General features: G+C 39.9%; 1 protein-coding gene across 10 annotated transcripts; it reads left to right on the plus strand.

The window, feature by feature from the left end:
• The first annotated feature begins 286 nt into the window (after positions 1 to 286).
• hnrnpa3 (heterogeneous nuclear ribonucleoprotein A3) lies at positions 287 to 19,984 on the plus strand. 10 transcript variants are annotated; one of them, XR_013499546.1, is made up of 12 exons: positions 287 to 409; positions 4,203 to 4,325; positions 5,721 to 5,867; positions 5,943 to 6,153; positions 8,197 to 8,289; positions 8,366 to 8,485; positions 8,798 to 8,872; positions 9,885 to 10,049; positions 10,128 to 10,253; positions 10,535 to 10,624; positions 12,805 to 12,874; positions 18,428 to 19,984. XR_013499546.1 is itself a non-coding variant. In XM_078228469.1 (11 exons), exons 1-10 carry the CDS (start codon positions 404 to 406, stop codon positions 10,606 to 10,608), a joined length of 1,140 nt encoding a protein of 379 aa, XP_078084595.1. In that variant the 5' UTR covers positions 287 to 403; the 3' UTR covers positions 10,609 to 10,624; positions 10,710 to 13,305. The 10 variants fall into 10 exon arrangements, 4 of the variants coding, with proteins under 4 accessions (XP_078084595.1, XP_078084596.1, XP_078084597.1 ...); XR_013499544.1 differs by lacking the exon at positions 18,428 to 19,984 and adding an exon at positions 13,524 to 15,646; XR_013499545.1 differs by lacking the exon at positions 18,428 to 19,984 and adding an exon at positions 12,961 to 13,305.
• Positions 19,985 to 20,749: the final 765 nt, after the last annotated feature.

The following is a 20,749-nucleotide window of genomic DNA, read 5'->3' on the forward strand; positions in this document are numbered from 1 at the left end:
GCGAAGCAAAAGTCTGTCGCGAGGGGAGGGGAGGGGCCTGGGTGTGAGTGACGCGTGTTTGAGGCGGAGCCAATGGGTGAGTGACGCGGTGTTTGAGGCGGAGCCAATGGGTGAGTGACGCGATGTTTGAGGCGGAGCCAATGGGTGAGTGACGCGGTGTTTGAGGCGGAGCCAATGGGTGAGTGACGCGGTGTTTGAGGCGGAGCCACTATTGGGGGCTTATGAGCCAGGTAGTGAATGACGCAGTGTTGGGGGTGGGGCTAGTGAATGACGCAGTGTTGGGGGGGTGGGGCTAGTGAATGACGCAGTGTTGGGGGTGGGGTGTCGGTGCCGCAGTGTCTGCCGGGTTCCGATAAAGAATTTTTGTCGCGCGTTCCCGATCCGCCCGCTTCCTCGGTAAATAATGGAGGTAAGAATGGAGTTTTCACTCCGGCTTCGCCGTATACGCACCCGTTCGGTTCCTTATTGATGTATTTAATTGTTTGGCGAGTCTGGGTTTGGTTTTGTCGAAGGTGCTGAGGTGAGGCGGTTGTTAACCAAGGCCTTGGGCCTTGTGTCCTCGACTCTGGGCTCAGCTCTAACATGGATTCTACACCAAGTGTAAAATGGCGGCGCTGGTGCTTCATGATTAATAGGCGGGTTGTGTTTGCGGCGGTCAGAGCTCCAAGCTGACCTTAGGGGATCTGATTCGGACTCTCGGACTGAAGGCCGTGGTGCTCAGGTGAGTTGCCGGTGGCGGGAAGCCGCTCGGCGGTTGCTGGTGTAGTACTCACTCCGGGTGAATTCTGCAAGCAGCTGGATTGCCCCGCAGGATAGCCAGCCTCCTTTCACTCTCCCAATTTAAAGTTAATTCTGGAAATGTAAATTCTGCAGTGAGATATGGTGCAGAGGCCGCTTTCGCTGTTATTTCTCTAGAGTCTGGGGTGTGTAGTCTGAACTACTTTATCTACCTATTTCCTTATAAAATTATACTTCTACAGAAACGTCACAGGTTTTTTTGGTTTGTCGTTTCGTAGAGTGAACCAACCAGAAACTGCTGTTTTTGTATGAACTCTTCCCTTTATCCAGTCTTTCATAAATCCTAGCTGTGATAATCCTGGGTTTCCCTTGAAGTTCCTGCGTTAACAGCATCAAATGTTTATCTTGTCCCTATTTCCACCATCTCTCCACTGTGTTCACTATATTCTGTTTTATTGGAAATGGGGCTCTTGACTTGATGTTGCTGTTACCTTATTTTACAGTAAGAAGTTTACCCCAGTCCAACGCCGGCATCTCCACATCATGACCTTATTTTAGCCAGAGCTGCAATTGAAATTGGTGCGGGGGAAACTCAATAGGTCTGACAACATCTGTGCTGAGCAAAACAGTTAACATTTCAAGTCCAATATTCAGAATGCAATAATGACATGATCTTCTGCATTCACCCAAGTGGTTATTTGGGGCAGCGCCTCTGGCAGCATAGCATTCCCTCTGTGTCAGCATTAATTTTTTTTTGTGTGCTCAAATTGGAATGGGACTTGAGTCTGGAAACATTTGACAGGTGGGAGGGCTACCAACTGAGCCACAGCTGACACTAGATCTCTGAAGTGTCGATGCAGACAGAACGCTACTTGCCCTTCTCGGTGGTTAGCCTGTAGCAGTGGTGTAGGAAGAATGGTATCTGTTGGATCATATTTGCAACAAGTGTGTGATGTGTGGAGAAAGATGCAAGTGCTTCAAAACTCGATTCTGGGTCTAACTGCTGAGCTGAAATTTCAAGTTTGAAAGGTTGATTTATTTTTTTTAAAGGCACATGAATCTGTGATCCTTCTGGATGGGAAACAATTTGAATTTTGCAGTCCAGTTGTTTGGTGCGGTTTTAAAACATTCCTGTAGCCAAGGCTTGTTGCTGAGGTTTTACGGTTCTTTAAAGTTACTTGAACCTTTTTCAAATTCTTGACGAGACAAAAGTTAGCAGATGGTAGTTTTGGTGTAACAGATAAAGAGGATTTATTAAGCATTAGAGCAATGTTTCACAAGTGATGGCTTACAAATCACAGATGACTAACATGGCTTGACACCATTTCTGACTTGGTGTGACCTTCTGCTGTTTTCCTTCTGTGAACCTGTCCACTTGTGTGCTGGACCCTTTTGGAGAGTCCTTTTTATCGCTTCCAGCACTGGTATCTAGAATTACAAACTCATTATCCCTTGCCCTCCCTTTTCAGCATTTCTTATGAACCCTTCCCTCTGCGAGTCTATTCCTCAGTCACCCCAACACCCACTCCCTTCCCTATAGCACCTTTCCATGCAAATATAGGAGATTCAACACCTGTTATTTCGCTTCCTTCCATCTCCATCCAAAAGCCCCTCACACCTTCCAAATGAAACAATGATTTACATGTACTTTCAAGTTAGTAAACTATTCCCTGCTCACTGGTGTGGTCATCTGCATTTAGACTAAATGCAGACTAGGTGACCACTTTGGTAAGGATTAAAATTCTCCACCTTACTCTTGCGCTGACTTTTCACTCCATCTACAGTATTCCAAGACCAACACCAGCTTGAGGAGCAGCACTTTACAGACTTCTGGATTCAACATTAGATCATGGCCTTTGCCTCCATTTTGTTTTTCTTGCTGGCCCAGTCTTGTCTTGTTTCTTTATCCCCTCATGTTCCATTCAGGTGTTTTTTTTATGTAGCCATTCACACCTCATTTGGACACAATCTTTATATCTTTACTATACCCATTACCACTCTCTTTGATTCTTGCAGCGTGAATCCTTTTATTTAATCTCCCCTGCCCTCCACCCTATCACAGATCTTTTTTGTAGTTCCTGCCTAACTTCACATTTCTGTTATTGGTCCTGACAAAAGATCATCAACCCAAAATGTTGGCTTTTTTCTTTCACAGATGCTGCCTGATCTGCTTGAGTTTTTCCAGTATTCTTCTGCCATTAATGGTAGAAGCAATTGACTTGCACCATTCACGTGGCGGCACGGTAGCACAGTGGTTAGCACTGCTGCTTCACAGCTCCAGGGTCCCGGGTTCGATTCCCGGCTCGGGTCACTGTCTGTGTGGAGTTTGCACATTCTCCTCGTGTCTGCGTGGGTTTCCTCCGGGTGCTCCGGTTTCCTCCCACAGTCCAAAGATGTGCGGGTTAGGTTGATTGGCCAGGTTAAAAATTGCCCCTGAGATGCGTAGGTTAAGAGGGATTAGCAGGTAAAATATGTGGGGGTAGGGCCTGGGTGGGATTGTGGTCGGTGCAGACTCGATGGGCCGAATGGCCTCCTTCTGCACTGTAGGGTTTCTATCATCCATTCTATCATCCATAATGGAAAGTTAGCATGAACACATCTTGTCTTTACACCCTGGATCTTTAGTACTATAATCAAGAGGTGTGCAGACAGGCTTGATTTGTGTTCAGTAAGAATGAATAGAAATGGATGGTTCTAACATCCTATCCTTTGTTTCTAACATGCTCAGGCTTTGAAATATGCTGTCCCTAATGTCTGACCCAATCAAGATGTGGAGATGCCGGCGTTGGACTGGGGTAAACACAGTAAGAAGTTTAACAACACCAGGTTAAAGTCCAACAGGTTTATTTGGTAGCAAAAGCCACACAAGCTTTCGGAGCTGCAAGCCCCTTCTTCAGGTGAAGAAGGGGCTTGCAGCTCCGAAAGCTTGTGTGGCTTTTGCTACCAAATAAACCTGTTGGACTTTAACCTGGTGTTGTTAAACTTCTTACTGTGTTGACCCAATCAATACAGAGTTATTCTCAAACCATTCTTAAATTTCATGCAAACATTGAGTACAATACTTTAACTTCATAGTGCAAAGAAAAATATATAAAGACACATTTCCACATGAAGTTGGTGTTTTTAAGATGTAATTTTTTTAGAGGAGTTTTCCATTTGGTCTGTGCAGCTGCTTGATGTTGACACGCACTGTCACAGCTCCCCAGTATATGAGCATACTAGTATTTTAGATGCCTCATTTTGCCTGAGTGTGACAGGAGCTCAATGTAATTATGCTTCAGTCATGTGATAGTTTTAGATTATAATCCTATTATTTTTCTCCATTGAGATTGACAAAGCAGGAATTTATCTTGTATGTCTTTTGAAACTCTTATCCTGCTGAAAATGGACTTGTATACGTAGGGATCTAAGGGGCAACTTGCTGTTTGTTTGCATTTTACAAACCATACATTATTGTTTTGCAGGTTCAAGAACCTAAAGAACCAGAGCAGTTACGCAAGCTCTTCATTGGTGGATTGAGTTTCGAAACTAATGAAGAGAGTTTGAAGGAACACTTTGAGCAATGGGGACAATTAACAGATTGTGTGGTGAGATTGCTGTTTTAAAATTTATTAAAAGTTCCCTCTGTGTGTCAAGCTTTTGTACATGGTATCCATCCTTCATCGGTTTTTAAAAAATCAATTTTCACGCTCCTATGAAAACCTGAGTCAATTTATTTAGTTACAATGTGGATTAACCAGCAAGGTTACATTTTTGGCGTGTCCTTGGCTGTTTTGAGAAAGTTACTCAACCTTCTTGAAACCTCCTGGTAATTCAACTCCTACAGTGGTGTTAAGAGGCAATTGAGATTCTGACTCCATAAAGTGACGATTCTTGTATGTCCAAATCTCATGGCTAGGATCTTCGTGGCATTTGTTGCTCTTCTCCTATCTCAATGACTCTGTCAAAGTAATATTGGTACATTTGTACAGCCTTGGTGCACAGACAAAAGGGACACACATTCTTTCGTGGTTGGAGCACTAGTCAGCAAACTGGTCTACCGTGGATGATGCATGGCAGCTTGAGTTATGGTTGGGCTGTGTGGCAAAGGGAAAGTATGCCATCTCAAACTTCTGGCTTTAACCGTTAGATTGTGGAGAAGCTTTGAGTATCAGCAGCCAAAGCACAGTCTGACTCTTGTAGACATGGTGTTGATACGATTGCTTCATTTAGCTTTTATTAGTGGTGATTACACCACCCTGCCCATCTACACACCACGAGATGTCAATGATGGGCGAAGAACAGTGATCATGTTGTCAGTGGCTGGAGGTGTAGCCCTTTCTCTTGATTGAGATAGTCATTGTCTGGTTGTGTTGAGTATGATTGCAGCTATTGGGCTCTTCCATTCAACCAGTTTATTCATGTGCTGTTTTGGCAATAAAACAATCTACTATTGCATCTCCTCTGGTATTTTAGTTATTTTGTATGGAACATGCATGACTATTTTCCATATTTACATTGCGTCAAGTTAAAATGGTTGTCCATTAATTTCCTCAGGTCTTTTCACTTAGCTTGTTGGGTTTTTTTTCTTTTGATGGACTGGGCAAGGTCAGCATTGGTTTCAAGTTTGCCCTTGAATTGAGTGGGCAGCGAGCAGAGTCAACTACATTACCTTGGGTCTGGAGTCACATATAGGTTAAACTGGGTTATGACAGCAGATTTCCTAAAGGGTATCAGTGAAATGATGCCTAATACCGTTACTAAGACTAGCTTTATATTCCAAGTTTGATTTCATTAAACTTGTGTTCCATCAGCAGCCATGGTGAGATTTGAACCCATGTCCCTCAAGCATTAGCTTGGATTATTGGTGCAGTGACATCACCCCACCATATCTCTATTTTGTAAGGGAAAATAATGTGCAAAGAAACAAGTAATTACAGGCCGTATAAGAATTAAGCATAAAGACATGTATTTGTCGTAAGTTGTTTTGATTTTGTTTTTAGGTGATGAGGGAACCACAAACAAAGCGTTCAAGAGGATTTGGATTTGTGACTTATTCTTCTGTATTGGAGGTGGATGCTGCTATGTCTGCACGGCCACACAAAGTTGATGGTCGTGTTGTGGAACCAAAAAGAGCAGTGTCAAGAGAAGTAAGTTGTAATTTATGCACGTCTATATGGTGCTTAAAAATGGAGAACGGCACTTGACTTGTCACTCTTTTGCAGGATTCTACAAAACCTGGTGCCCATTTAACAGTGAAAAAAATATTTGTTGGCGGTATCAAAGAAGATACTGAGGAGTATCACCTGAGAGATTATTTTGAGAAGTATGGCAAGATTGAAAATGTTGAAGTTATGACTGATCGTGGAAGTGGCAAAAAACGAGGGTTTGCCTTTGTCACATTTGATGATCACGACTCCGTTGACAAAATTGTTGGTGCGTAGTTTTTATATAAATGGGTTTTATCAGAATTTTTTGAGGGGGGTGGATTGCTGGTACTTCTAGGCAGCTCATAGATTTAGTATAGTGTATAAGAGTGAAGAGATTACAAGGTAATTTTTTATAATCTAGTTGTAAAGTCCATTTTACTGGAAAACAGCAAACTGAGCAGGGAGAGAAACAAAGTAAATCCGAGGAGTGATGTGATATGCAAACCTGCACCCTAGGTCGATTAACTGTCATGTTGACTTTTTTTGTCCAAAGATAATATATTTATTAGTGCCCTGATTTGTACTGCACTTGATAAACATGAGCAAAGTGTGTACAGCCAGCGGCCCTGGAAATGCTTTGGTTGTGATCCTAGCTATATCCTTTCGTAATGAACATGTTCAGGTTTCTGAAGTCTGTGGAACGGGAAACATACATTCACGTTTTCCTGTTTCACTGAGTCACTTTGAGTGACCATCTCTGAGGCACTTCCCTAGAATTTCCCACATCCATAATCAGTAGTAAAGCCGGCTGCACCCCCCCCCCCCCCCCCCCATGACTCTCCCAAAGAGACCATTCTCACTCACTCTTCCGCACCTCACCCCATTCCATCTTTCGTAGCTAACAAAGAAACTGCAGCCACTGACCGAGTCAACTGCTGTTCTTTCCCCTTCTTTCTGTCTCAAGCTTGGAATCAGTAAGTTAGGTGGTAGAGGCGGGAACTCTGACAACATTTAGGAAGTATTTAGATAAGCACTTTGAAGTGCCATAGCATTCAGGGCTACGGACCAAGTGCTGAAAATGGGATTTGAGTAGCTAAGTACTTGATGGCTGGCGCAAGCACGGGTCAAAGGACCTCTTTGTGTTGTAAAGCTCTGACTCCAAGTTTATTTACTCTTAGCACAGTTGCCCCTTGAACCTAAAATTTGCACCTTGCTCAGCCAGTCCTTTGACTAAGCCAGATCTCTTGTTGGACAGAATTTGGAATAGTCATATAGCTCCCTTCATTTCAACCAAAGTTCAGAAACACAATCCAAAGCTTTAATTTTATAAACCTCATTGTAACAAATAGAAACACTTGGAATTAACTAGATGATGACTTGAATATTCAATTAGCCATGGAATGTGAGGTAAAGAGTTATGGTGACCAGATATTTTCTGACTGGAGAAAGATTTGTAGTGAGGTGCCCCTGAAGCCAGTAATTAGGCCATTGCCTTGTATATAAATGGCCAGGAGTTGGGTGCAATATCATTTCAAAACTTGCAGATGATCCAACAGAATAATAAACAGTAAATAGTTAAGAGGATAGTAGCAGAGTTCAGGAGCTTGTAGGCCATGTAAGTGTATATTGGCAGCTTAATGCGGAAGTGAAAGGTGACTCAGTTTGATGGGGAGCAGTGTGGTTGGGCAGTATAATATTATTTTGAAACTGGAAGAATCGAGCATCCTTGAACATATTCACAGATCTTTGAAGGTGGCAGAGCAGGATGATAAGGAAAGTAAATGGGATACTTGTGTTTGTAAATAAAAATACTGAATTCAAAAGCAGGATAGTCCTTCTAAACCTTTGCAAATCACTGGTTAGTCTCAGCTGGAGTCACATTTTAAGAAGGATATCAAGCCCTTGTAGAAAGTACAGGAGTAGTTGACCAGGAATGAGGGTCTTCAGTTATGTGGAGGTGTTGGAGGAGGTTTCTAAATTGAGGGGTTTTGATGATAGAGCAATAGGGGGAAAAACTGTTGCCTCTCAAGTGATTGGCCACCAGCGGTCGCGGCTTTAAACTTTGGTATAACAAGTAAAAAGAGAAGTGAGGTTTTTGGAGGTTTATTAACTTGGAAGTGCACTGGGGTTTAATAGAAACAGATTCCATAGAAACCTTTGAAAGGCAATTACTTGAAAAAAGTGTCCACTTTTTCCAGATGCGGTCACCAGGAATCGACTGACCTCCTGTGCAGTGTGTTGTGATCATTTGCACCAGATGGTGTCACTTTTTTTGTTTTGAGTATTGACATTTCGGAAAACTAACGACTTTTTTTTTTCTTTTTTGTAGTTCAAAAGTACCATACTGTGAATGGGCACAACTGTGAAGTGAGGAAAGCACTTTCACGACAGGAGATGCAGGGGCTGGGATCTGGCCAAAGAGGTAATTGGAGAGGATAAGATAGATGGAGGGAGAGAAAATATAATTAACTATTTACATTATCTGTCTCATTTCTAAGGACGTGGTAGTTCTGGAGGTGGCAGTAGCCCTGGCCATTACATGGGCCGTGGTGGTGGAAATTTTGGAAGTGGAAATGGAGGAGGCAACTTTAACCGAGGAGGAAATTTCAGTGGCAGAGGTATGCCAATCAAATTGACTTTTCAAAATCCTCATAATTAGTGATAAATTTCGCATCTCTTACTACCCAAAAATATTTTAAGATAATTTACATTTTTAATAAAACTAAATTAAATAATGTCAGGCTCATCCGAATAGTTCAGTCCAGTGGTGATTCCTTTATCTGGTATGAATCACTCATAAACTTTCATTTGTATGTAGTTTTGTGTTCCATCATCATAGTTACAGTGAGGGAGCCAGGATGCAGATGAGAATCTAGCTTGTGAATGTGCTATGTTTACCTTTTTTCCTCCTTCCGCCCCCAACCCCACAGGAATGGGAAACTTTGGAGGTGGCCGTGATGATTTTGGAGGGAGCGGTGGTGGTGGATATAATGGATTCGGTGATGGTAAGTCAGAGTTTGAAATTACAGCATTTTTGATGCTGCATTAATCTTGGTGTGTGCAAATTTCTGAAGCTTGGATTTGTCAGATTTCTCTGGGTGTGGTTGGTTAATAACTTTCCTGTGAGCTAGATGTTTTGACTTTTCAACTTTGTTTACATTGGCCAATAGGAACCAAATGTCTTGTATTTATCTTTTTTTGACTATTATAGTTTTACATTTGCTTTGAATTGCTTTTTAACCCTTGATGAGTTCAGAATATTAAGGTGCCTCCTATGAGGAATTAATATTGACTGTCTTTGATGTTTTTACTCCCAGCCCTTGCCGATGGTGCTTTACGAATGGACTTGCTTACTCTTAGTGTGGAAATAGTATTAGGCAATGGCATGAAAAAATTCAATTCAAAGCTTCTGAACTGTATTAAAAGTTCTAATTAAGTTGAGACCTGGACCTGATAAAGCTTTGAAATCTTAGAGTTAGAACAAAAAATAAAAACCATTTGAATTTTAATTTTGGTAAATTATGAAGATTGTTCTGCTCACATCTGTGGTTAAAAGCAATATTTGTGACTCTGTTTCAGTTATACTAACACTGTTTGAAGGACCTGAAGAATACAGAATAATAAAAGTATATGACATGCTTATTAATATTGACATAACAGTCTTCAAAGCCTCAAATTAGCTTGTACCACCGCACCAAAATTTCCTGGAAGTCAAACATTATAGGTTCAAGATCAGCAGTTCAAACTATTGGCGCATTCAATCCTACTCTGATGCAGAGCAACTAAGATCACGATTTTGGTTTCAATGGACTAAGCACCGAATGGGTGAGGGAAAATTGGAGGACATGTACTGACAGTCACATGTATGATTAATTTACAGTTTGGAACAGGTTAGCCATATCCTGGGAAGGATTCTTTAGACCAACCATTGGGTGAAAGGATGGTGCAGAAGGGCTTGGGTAAAATAAAATATCAATTCTTGGGTTTTTAATATAAGTACCTACTAATGTTCTTCAGGTGGCAATTTTGGAGGTGGCCAAGGTTACTGTGGTAGAGGAGGAGGAGGAGGATATGGCGGTGGTGGCCCAGGTTTTGGCAATCAAGGTGGTGGTGGAGGTGGAGGAGGATATGGTGGTGGTGGTGGTGGCTACGACAACTACAGTGAAGGTGGAAACTTTGGAGGTAAGATTTTGACTGCTGCAGATTGAAGGAATAGATGTTTGCAAACAAGTGAATTAACCTGTCACATTTTACTTTTAGGAAATTTTGGTGGCAGTGGTGGTGGCGGCGGGAACTACAATGACTTTGGAAACTATCCCAATCAATCATCAAATTATGGACCCATGAAGAATAGCAATTATGGGCGGAATTCTGGTCCCTATGGTGGTGAGTGCAATACTTCAGAGAAAAGAAGCACCTTTTTGGAAGCATTTGTATTCATTGCATTTAAGACTGCAGTTACAAATGAATAATCAATCAGCTATTTAGGATACTAAATCACTTGGATATATTATTCTCTAGATCAGTTTCAGACTTTGCTCTTTTAAAAAAAAAAAAATTCTGGATAGATATGTATGTTTTTGACTGGAAAGCACTCTTCCCAAGAGAACCTGACGTATATGTAACTTCAGATTCGTCGTTAGTCACTGTAAGGCTTTCTTTTTCAGGTGGTTATGGATCAGGTGGTGGAAGTGGTGGTGGAAGTGGGGGAGGAAGTGGTGGCTATGGTAGAAGATATTAAATGCATTTACTGAAAGGTAAGTTTCAACACCATTCCATGAAAATGTAGTTATCCATAATTCACAGTACAATAAATAACTCTTATCCTGTATCGTTCAACAGGCAACAGTTCTTAGCAGGAGAGGATGAGCCAGGAGTTGTCAGGAAAGCTGCAGGTTACTTTGAGACAGAATATCGACCAAGTTCATTGTAAAGGCTGCCCACAGGAAGAGCGATGGTCCAGTAGTCAGAAAAGTCACTGCAGCATTAACATGAGATCATTTCTTGTTCAGGACTGTTTCCTATAGAGAGATTACAAAAAGTGCAGTTGTTTGTTGCAATGTAGTTGCTGTTAGATGTGCATTCCTGAGGTTTTTTTTTTAAAAAGACCTCATGTTCTAGTAATGTCTTTATTTTCCTCATTACCATAGCTGTTGAGCCATGTAATTTGTGGTGGTAGAATTGGGAATAAAAAGGATAAGATCTTTTTAACTAAATGATCTGTGTAGTCAGTTTTTCTCCATTGTTAATCCAGAAAGGTATTCTATTTACTTTCTAGGCTTCTCAACACGCTGGAGATTACTGGAAGTCCAAAACTAAATTTGACATTTTAGATTCACCAAACCGAGTTCTAAGGAAGAAATAAACTTGTCAAGTTGATAGACATAACAGAATAGATCTTCAAATTTAACTTATTTTGAGGCACTCCTAATCAGTTATTGAATGTCTAAGTTCAGTGTGATGTGATTTTTAATTGAGGCTAGTAAAAGCTCTTCAATAAAAAATAATTTTCACTTTCAGTAGCAAATAAAAATTGCTGCACTGCAGAATGTATGCAAACATTTCTGAATTGAGATAGCTGTCTGCTCCTATTTGAGATTTTCCATTCCTATTTCTAGAGACTAACTTGAGGTGGAATGAAGAAGCATATGGATGTTTTAATTGATTGTCAGAAACTATATGCACATGATTGCTTTTCAAAAAGGCGCAGTTACTTATCGGAATTCTGTGTAGGAACATGTCCTTTGTTTAAAATTCACCATAAATGTAAAAATTGCATGGTTTTGTTTGATGCAGGAAATGACTGAATTAGCCTGGAAAATACTGTCACCAGAATTATATTTTTGCTTTGTAACAAACCTGACAATATTTTTGTTCTAACCTAAACGTTTTGTAGTACAAGTAAATGAGTGTTCCTCACATGTATCTTTGTATACATAGTTAAAGTGTTTCCACATAGTTACAGGAAGTGCCTCAAATCAGACCATTTGATTCCATTCTGCAATTTCATATGGTCATTAGAATTGTGTACAATTACATATGGTATTGGTATTACTTTCACATAGCAATCATCATTTGGTCAGGAATAAGATTGACCTAACAACCGATTTAAGGAGCAATATTTATTTTTCCTTGGATTAATTCTGGTGACACAGTTGCAATTTCCACTGTACAATTGTTTGCTTTGAACATTTTAGTGGGAACTGTCGTTGATTTGAAATTGCAGGTGTAATACCAGGCAGTATTTTGAGTGGATTAACTTAAATGAGAGAACACCTTGTAATTTCCATTATTTTACAGACAGATCTTCAGGTAGTGGCTATCACCAGCTAACACTTTTCAAATTTAATATGTCCAGTTTACATGGATACATTAACAGTTAACAGAATTGCATGCATTTTAAAGGTATGTAAAATTAAATCCACAAATCATTTCTAGAACTAGATTTACATAGTATGTAGATTGTATCCCTAAGTTACAGATATCAAGCTATTGTAAGAGGACTATCAAAGGGCTATGAATGTCTGCAGTGGAGCTACGTTAGAACAGTGAATCATGGAGATCCACTAAGACAGGACTACTGCAGCATTTGGACAAGTCAGCATAATTAAAGAATGGCACATCTTCAAGAGGAAAGAAAAGCAGGAAATGCTGTGCTGGTAGGAAACTCCGTTATCTAAGCCTAGCTTGGCCTTGAATGACAGCTGAAGTAATGAAGAGAGTCTAGCAAGAGTCTGCAACCTATGGAACCAACTCAGCCGTAGCTACTAGAAGGGACATCAGGGCAGCATAAACACATGTAATAAGGCTAGCAGTCAAACCTGAAAGCAAAGTGCTGAGTGTAGGTAAGGTTTGATTTTTATCATCTTTGCGTTAGTAAAATAAATTCATTCTCTTGGATCAAGTCAAGAGAATAACTGATCTGCTTAATTTACAGATTGGATAAGAAGTCTTCCATTTTTACTGTGGCAAGTTGCATACTACGTTAATGCTCAATTTCTGGAATGGTAAGATTGGAGAAAAAGTACAAAACTTTAGTATGGTAATTTTCTTTCCCATAGATTCTAACTTTGAAATCCCTTTCATTCTACAGCTATTATGCAGAATAACAAAGCAATGTTAGTGCATCATTTATAACAAAATGGTGATTGTATATTTGGCCATTTCAAATGGGTCTTGTCCTAAGAGTGCCATGAACCCAATAAATCCAGTTCTACTTTCCCCTCAGCCTGGAGGTATAATCACCACACCATAATCAAACAGGGAGTGGTTAATTTACACTCTGTACTAAATAAAATGGGAACAAAGGTGAAGATCTTTGCTGACAGTAACTGCATGCTGTTAAGTGAACTTTTTGTTCATTGTTTCCTTTTCCCTGAATTTAATTTGGTTTTTGTTCCAGTGTTTTTATCTGCTTTTAATAAAGATTTTTATGTAATTTGTCTTTGTGTTTATGCCACTGCAAAATAGCCACTAAAAATAGTATTTAACTTCGAAGTCAACGTAATTTTTTCTTGTACATAAATTAAAATGTTGCTAAATTCAACTGTGCTATGTTGTTTAGATGTGGAGTAGAAAATTTTATATGCAAGCTTGCAGGCAGTTTATTGAACTATGAATTTTGTCTCAACTAACCATATTTGCATATTTTTTCAGCTTCCACCAAAATGAAAGATTGCCGCCATTCTTTCATTCACTCTGGCTTGATGTAACAATTGTAGATACTTATTGCTGTTAAAGATCCCAAAAGCAAACAAGAGAAATACCCTTTAGGGTGAACATGTATATAGCAAATAGTTTAATAAGTACCATCTGATTTCTGTAGACAGTTGCTCTCTGTAAAATATCCTTCCAATGAATTGTTTACTTTGTAGGTGGCATAATATTATTGGACAAATAATCCGGACACTAATGCCCAGAGCGGTTTGAGTTCAATTCCCACCATGACATCTGGCTGAATTTAAATTTCATTAATTCATCTGGAATTTTAAAAAACTAGTGAAACTATTCACTGGTGGTTTAAAAACCCATCTGGTTCATGCTTATTCTTCAGAGGAGGAAATCTGTACCTACCCAGTCTGCCTACGTGTGACTCCAGACCCATGCAAATGTGGTTCACCCTTAACTGCCCTCTGAAGTTGCATAGCAGTTGTAAATGGCTTGCCACTTCAAGAAAGGATAATAAATGCTGCCTTTGCCAGTGACTCTCATCCCAAACGCATTTTTAAAATTTGTCATATTGAGTTGGTCCTGGAACAATCATCTGCGTATGTGTATTGTGATTGCACTGGCATTACCACTAAGCACGTGTACCATTCCATTGATGGTGGAAGAGGAATGCAAGTCATTAGTTTATAAAATTGACCTTGCATTGACATTCTCAATTAAAATTTTCACTTGATATTTGGAGAAAAATGTGTGGGAATTCCAGGATTCCTTTCAGAACTGCAATGCTTTGTTTAATTATTTTAAGTAGCTTTGATAAAGTGGACTCAGTAATGAGATATAGGTAAGTGTTGTCCAGGACCTCTGAAATTACCTGTTTGTGAAGTAATTTGGATCTTTACTTACATTCTGCTTCCTCAGGCGAATTACATTTCCTCAGAAAAATTGCAGCTTTTGGCAACACTCTCGAGTAAATGCACTGTAGTGTTAGCTAAGCTTGTGAGCTAACGTGTCCAGAGACTTAATGGCAAACCACCTGACTTGAGCTCATAAATTAGCAAAATTCCTTGGGCTGGGGAAGTGAGGTAAAACACACAACGTGCATGGGAAGTGCTCCTATTTCCCTGCTGTTAATGTTATACAATGAATTGTGACTTCCCCTATCCTACTTTTGTTAGAATAACAGAAATAAGTGCAAATTTGGAGAAGGGCGAGGTAACCTGAATGAAACAAGTTGCATATTCTGTGTCTCATTTCTGGAGAGAGCAAATAAGTTAACATTTCAAATGTGAGCACCTTAGAATTGGTGTTCATTGAAGCCACGTTTCCCTAAGTTTCTTTGCAACCAAACTGTTGCCAATGATTTTCATTGCGAAGGGGTATTTTGTTTTTTGCATTTACTTTCACACAAGTCTGGCATGTTGGGGTTGCGGCTTGGTCTTTCCTAGCTGAAATCAAACTGAATATTGAAAAAATTCAGGTTATCAGTGCTTTATATTCATGATTTAAGATAATTGTATTTGACCAAATGCTATGATCCATTGAACTGTTTATTTTCTAAGTGCACCGATCAGAGTTCAAAGTTTAGGATGGGGCAGAGTGCAGAATGTAATTCAGCTGTAATGGCTGGGCATTACTCTGTCGAAAACAACTGACTGACATGTAGAGCTGGATTTAGTTTCAGGTGGTAAAACATCATCATAAATTGCCAATATCTCAAAAGGAATGCAGTCAAATGACAAGGACATGCCATCAGATAAAAATGTAACACTTTTTTTGAAGATTACTGCAATGTTGGTTAATATATGGTCAACTGGAAATTCAAACACTACTGGCATTTTTCAATTAACAAATGCAGACTTGCTGGACATGTGGTCGAAGTTCTCAATGTGAAGTATGGATGTGTTTTTCAACATTTTTGTGCAAGTATTGGTTATAATTAGGTGAAAAGCAGTGAAGTTTTCTGTGGTTTGTTCACTTAGTGAAAATACTGGGTTTCAGCAGTATTGTTACAAAAGCAAAATACTGCAGGTGCTGGAAATCAAATAAAAGCAATGCTGGAAATACTCCGGTGTTTCTGTGAAGGAAAATAAACATTTCAGGTCAATGTATGTAAATGGCGTTTCTGAAAATTATCTGCATGTGACCAAAATGATATCTGTGCCTCATCAAATTTATTTTGGACAAGGTTGGATTAGAATAGACTCAGGGATTCAGATACACGATGTTTATGCTTGGGCATTCACTAAACTCTTAAGCAGTAAAAGTCCATTTCTGTATCGGGGTTAATGTGAGGGAAATAAAGGTAAGTGACTGCACTGCAAAATAAAGCTTTTTTGGGATTAGAGACAATTTTCATTGGGGGTTTCATTGTTGAAGCCCAACAATTAAATGGGTTTGAACGTCAAATCCACATCAACTAATAATTGATTTGCTTTTGATAACTGGTCATTACTGAAAAGAAACATGTTAACATAGCTTTTTTAATCTTGCACTCATCAGGACAGTGCTCTTTTTTGAACTCATAATTTATTATGCAGCGGAGGCTACTGATTGGTAGGTGGACTCTGGCTAAGGTGTTGTCATGGCGAAAGCAATAGGGAACTATAAGCTCCACAAACTCAGTAATTCAAAAAAAGTTAATGTCTGAATGTGTCCTTTTTGCAGAAAACAGATTCCAGCATGTGAATATATGCTTCGAGGAAGTGGAAATGAGCCATTTTACTAACTCAGTTGATCTTCAGGGTTGTTCAAGTGCTGCTCAGTCACATCTTCCAGCAGACATAATGTCTACTGTAAGCACTAGGTTGAGTACAATCTGGACTCTTAAATCTTGGGTTGTTAATAACAATCAGCCAATTGCTGGGTGTATTAGGCATTGCACTGCCACTGAAATGCATACAGTATACAATTATGTGGTAAGCGCAATGTCCTTTTTTTTTTGGACTGATGGTCACATCCTATTGAAACACAATAGGCCCTAATTGCTCACCAGTCTACCTCAAATTGCCCTGCAAAGGATTTTAACAACAGGTCAAGCAAGCTATTTCCAGTTTTACAAGGAAGTGTTGGTGTAAGCTATATTTCCACAAATAGGATGCTGCCATCAGTCTGACAAAGATATTCTGCATACCATATAATTGAGTAATGTGTATGGATTTCCAAGTTGGTGCAATGCCAAATTGAAAGTTTACTTATTAGTGTCACAAGTAGAGGCAAATGTGAGGTAATGCATTTTGGAAGGTCTAATACAGATAGGAAATATTCAGTAAATGGCAGAACCCTTAAGAGTATTGATAGGCAAAGGGATCTGGGTGTACAGGTAACAGGTCACTGAAAGTGGCAATGCAGATGGAGAAGGTAGTCAAGAAGGCATATGGCATGCTTGCCTTCGTCGGCCGAGGCATTGAGTTTAAAAATTGGCAAGTCATGTTGCAGCTTTATAGAACCTTAATTAGGCCGCACTTGGAATATAGTGTTCAATTCTAGTCGCCACACTACCAGAAGGATGTGGAGGCTTTGGAGAGGGTACAGAAAAGATTTACCAGGATGTTGCCTGGTATGGAGGGCATTAGCTATGAGGAGATGTTGGAGAAGCTTGGTTTGTTCTCACTGGAGCAACAGAGGTTGAGGGGAGACCTGATAGAAGTCTACAAGATTGAGGGGCATGGGCAGAGTGGATAGTCAGAAGCTTTTTCCCAGGGTGGAAGAGTCAATTACTAGGGGGCATAGGTTTAAGGTGCGAGGGGCAAGGTTTAAAGGAGATGTACGAGGCAGATTTTTTTACACTGAGTAGTGGGTGCCTGGAACTCATTGCCGGGGGAGGTAGTGGAAGCGGATACGGTAGTGACTTTTAAGGGGCGTCTTGACAAGTACATGAATAGGATGGGAATAGAGGGATATGGTCCCCGGAAGGGTAGGGGGTTTTAGTTAAGTCGGACAGCATGGTCGGTGCAGGCTTGGAGGGCCGAAGGGCCTGTTCCTGTGCTGTAATTTTCTTTGCTCTTTGTAGACTTTAACACTGCAGTTACATTACTGTGAAAATCCCCTAGTCGCTGACACTACGGCACCTGCTCAGGTGCACTGAGGGAAAATTTACCATGGCCAATGCACCTAACCAGTTCGTCTTTTGGACTGGGAGGAAATCAGAGTGCCCAGAGAAGACAAGACAGTGTGTGCAGACTCTGCACAAAGTGACCCAAGCCGGGAATTGAACCTGGGTACATGGTGCTGTGAGGCAGCAGCACTAACCATTGTGCTGCCCCAATGTGTAGACCATATTGTCCCAACAAATAGTTGAGCAAATCAAACTGCATTTCATAAATAGGCAGGGGAGAGACCATACTCAAAAGTCTGTTTGCAGAACCCAAAACATCTATTAGATGTGATTCCATGATTGGGCAGCTCCTATTGAACAACTCATAGTGTGCTAATAGCTACATGCAACCAATTACTCAGATACTTGGGGAACCTATAGTTCCCCAGTTCTTTCTCCACGGTTAAATCTCAGCCAATTGTCTTGCGTCAATTCCAGTCAGCACCCTTTTTTGCCTATGGTACAAATTATGATTGAAATTTGACATTTGTGTTCTTGTGTTGACTGCAAGATGAAATGCTTTGGCAATATGTTTCTCTTCAGCAATAATCAAGCTCTACTACCAAGTGACTGATAAAATGTCTGTTTTGAGTGTACAGGGTTGCCCATCAGAAACCATGAATTCAGTGACTGACTTTCATTTCAAACAAATGGACTTTCATGAACAACCTCTTGTTCAAACTAGACATTTGTCTGGCCTACTCCAGTTGCAAACACTAATGGTCCTTTTTAATTTGTATAACTTGTGTTCTCTATTGGATCCATAACAAACGTCTACTTCAATTGTTTTTTTTTCTAGGACTTTTTAAACCAATCATTTGGTGATTAAATTAGGTGGTGGAAAAAGTATTTATTTATTATTCATTGGTTCTGCAACCTGTTTAGAACTGGGCTTTTTTAAAAATCTGCCATTATCAATTGGCAGAGCAGGCTTCAAGGGCTGAATGGCCTACTCCTGCCCCAAGTCCTATGTTCCACCATGACTGGATCAGCTCACTACATGTGGACCATCAGATGGAATGCTTCTAACAAGAGATATCTGTTGGTGAGCAGGTAGGTAATTAGCAAAATCCTCATGATGTCACACCTGCACAACAATTGCTTTAAGGTTTTATGATTAATTTTTAATGAGCCTCTAGCCACTTGTACACGCCTTTGGTGGTTAAATGAATTTGTAGAGAGGAATCTTCAGATCTGATGTACCTGTTCTCGTTGAAACTTTGTTACTGAAAAATTAGATCCATAATCTAGAGAATGAACTCCCTTATAACAAACACTGTCTTAAAGTGGTTGGAATTGAGATAGTAATCAAGGTGTCCACATGAATGCTAGAAGCTGGTGTGACAATAGGGCACCTGGTAGAAATAACAGCAATAAATATTCAAACAATGCTACAGAATTTAAGACAAAATAGGTGGAAAGATGGTTTAATTTTATATCCAGGGAACATGGGATAAAATCCTGATAATGTGAAATTCTATTTAAGTAGCTTCTTTGATCAAACATTTTGATACTGGCACAGTGGTCAGTGCCAAGGACCTGGGTTTGATTCCAGCCTTGGGTGACTGGAGTTTGCATGTTCTTCCTGTGTCTGTGGGTTTCCTCCCACAATCCAAAAATGTGTAGATTAGTCATGGTAATGGGGATAGAGCAGAGGGTGGACCTGGATAAGATGCTCTTTCAGAGAGTGCAAACTCAATAGGCTGAACGGCCTCCTGCTTTGTAGGAATTATGTGGTTCTAATAAGTTGGGGCATGTTACCAAGGAGAGGCATTTACTCGACATCCGAAACCAAGAAGGTAAATAACAAATTAGTTAATATGGGAATTATTAAATGCAATGCATTGTTCTGCATGACCCATGGTAACGCACAAGCTATATAATGGCACTGTTGAGTTATCCCAGAGATGAGTCAAGGCAGCCTGGATGACAACACAATGTAAGAAAGAAATTGATATTTTGATGACACGCAGAGTACCTAAAGCAGCATAAATGTGTGCCTGTATTAGTGCTTTCATATTGAACGATTCAGTTTTTAAAAAAATGTAATCCTGTTTTTAAAAGAGAAATCTAGAAGTATTCATGGGAGTTGCCATTAACCACACTTTTTTACAATGTTTTAGTGACAAAATGGTGGAGTGCCTTGTTTCTTCAATCCCCCTCACACCCCATTGCTGTAGGTTTAATATTTCCATCACAGTAGAAGTTTGGAACAAAAACTGCTGTGATGGTGTTTATCCCCGGTTTATAACAAAAATATGGCTGGGAGTTGTAAAATGTTGATTGTCGCCATGTGTCTGAATTCTGTTGTTCAAACATGAATAAAATTGATTAACCATCAACTGCTAATTAGGACAAACAGAATTGTTCTTGCATTATCAATTCAGCTAACCATAACTGAAGCAGCAAAATGGCTGTGGGCCTTGTGAAATAGCATATCTAAGTTTTCAAATCATTGCTAAACATTCACACAAGATTGCACAGTTATCTTGATCAAGGTGAAATAAAATTTATATAATGCTGTTAATGTCAAATTTTCCAAAAGAGCTTCACAGATGAGCTATTGGGGTGGTGTGACTAAAAGCTTGAAATTGAAGATTCTGAAGAAATTTAAATTGAAACTAATGCTGATTAGGATGATGTGAGCGAACAATTATGGTAGTGCTTCCCAAAATTTATCCCTGTGATCCCATTTTAATGCCTCAGATATAATGTGATTCCTTGGGGGGGGGGGGGGGGGGAAGAGGAATGATTTTGTGTACTCCATTCTCATGCTCTTTCACACGTCACCTCTTTCCCCTGAACGGTGTGAAAACTTTCTGTAGGTAGACCGATTTGAGCGCTGTTATAATTTCTCCATGTAGAGTTTGACCAAGGAATCTCGACTCCAGGAAGGCAAAAATATTTAAAAGGCCTAATCAAGCTTGAACATTTAATAATTCAATTGATACCCCAACTTCTTCAGAATTACTAAACACCAATGCAAAACAACGGTATGCAGAGATTAAAGTACAAGTCAATAGATGGACGCTAAATTCCATTGAATTGGAAATTGAGATTAGAAAGGAGGCATTCCTCAGCCTAGGAAAGTTGTATTGTGATTTACATGTGTAGAGTTGAC

The sequence above is a fragment of the Mustelus asterias genome, chromosome 14 (genome assembly GCF_964213995.1).
Source record: "Mustelus asterias chromosome 14, sMusAst1.hap1.1, whole genome shotgun sequence".
Taxonomy (NCBI): domain Eukaryota; kingdom Metazoa; phylum Chordata; class Chondrichthyes; order Carcharhiniformes; family Triakidae; genus Mustelus; species Mustelus asterias.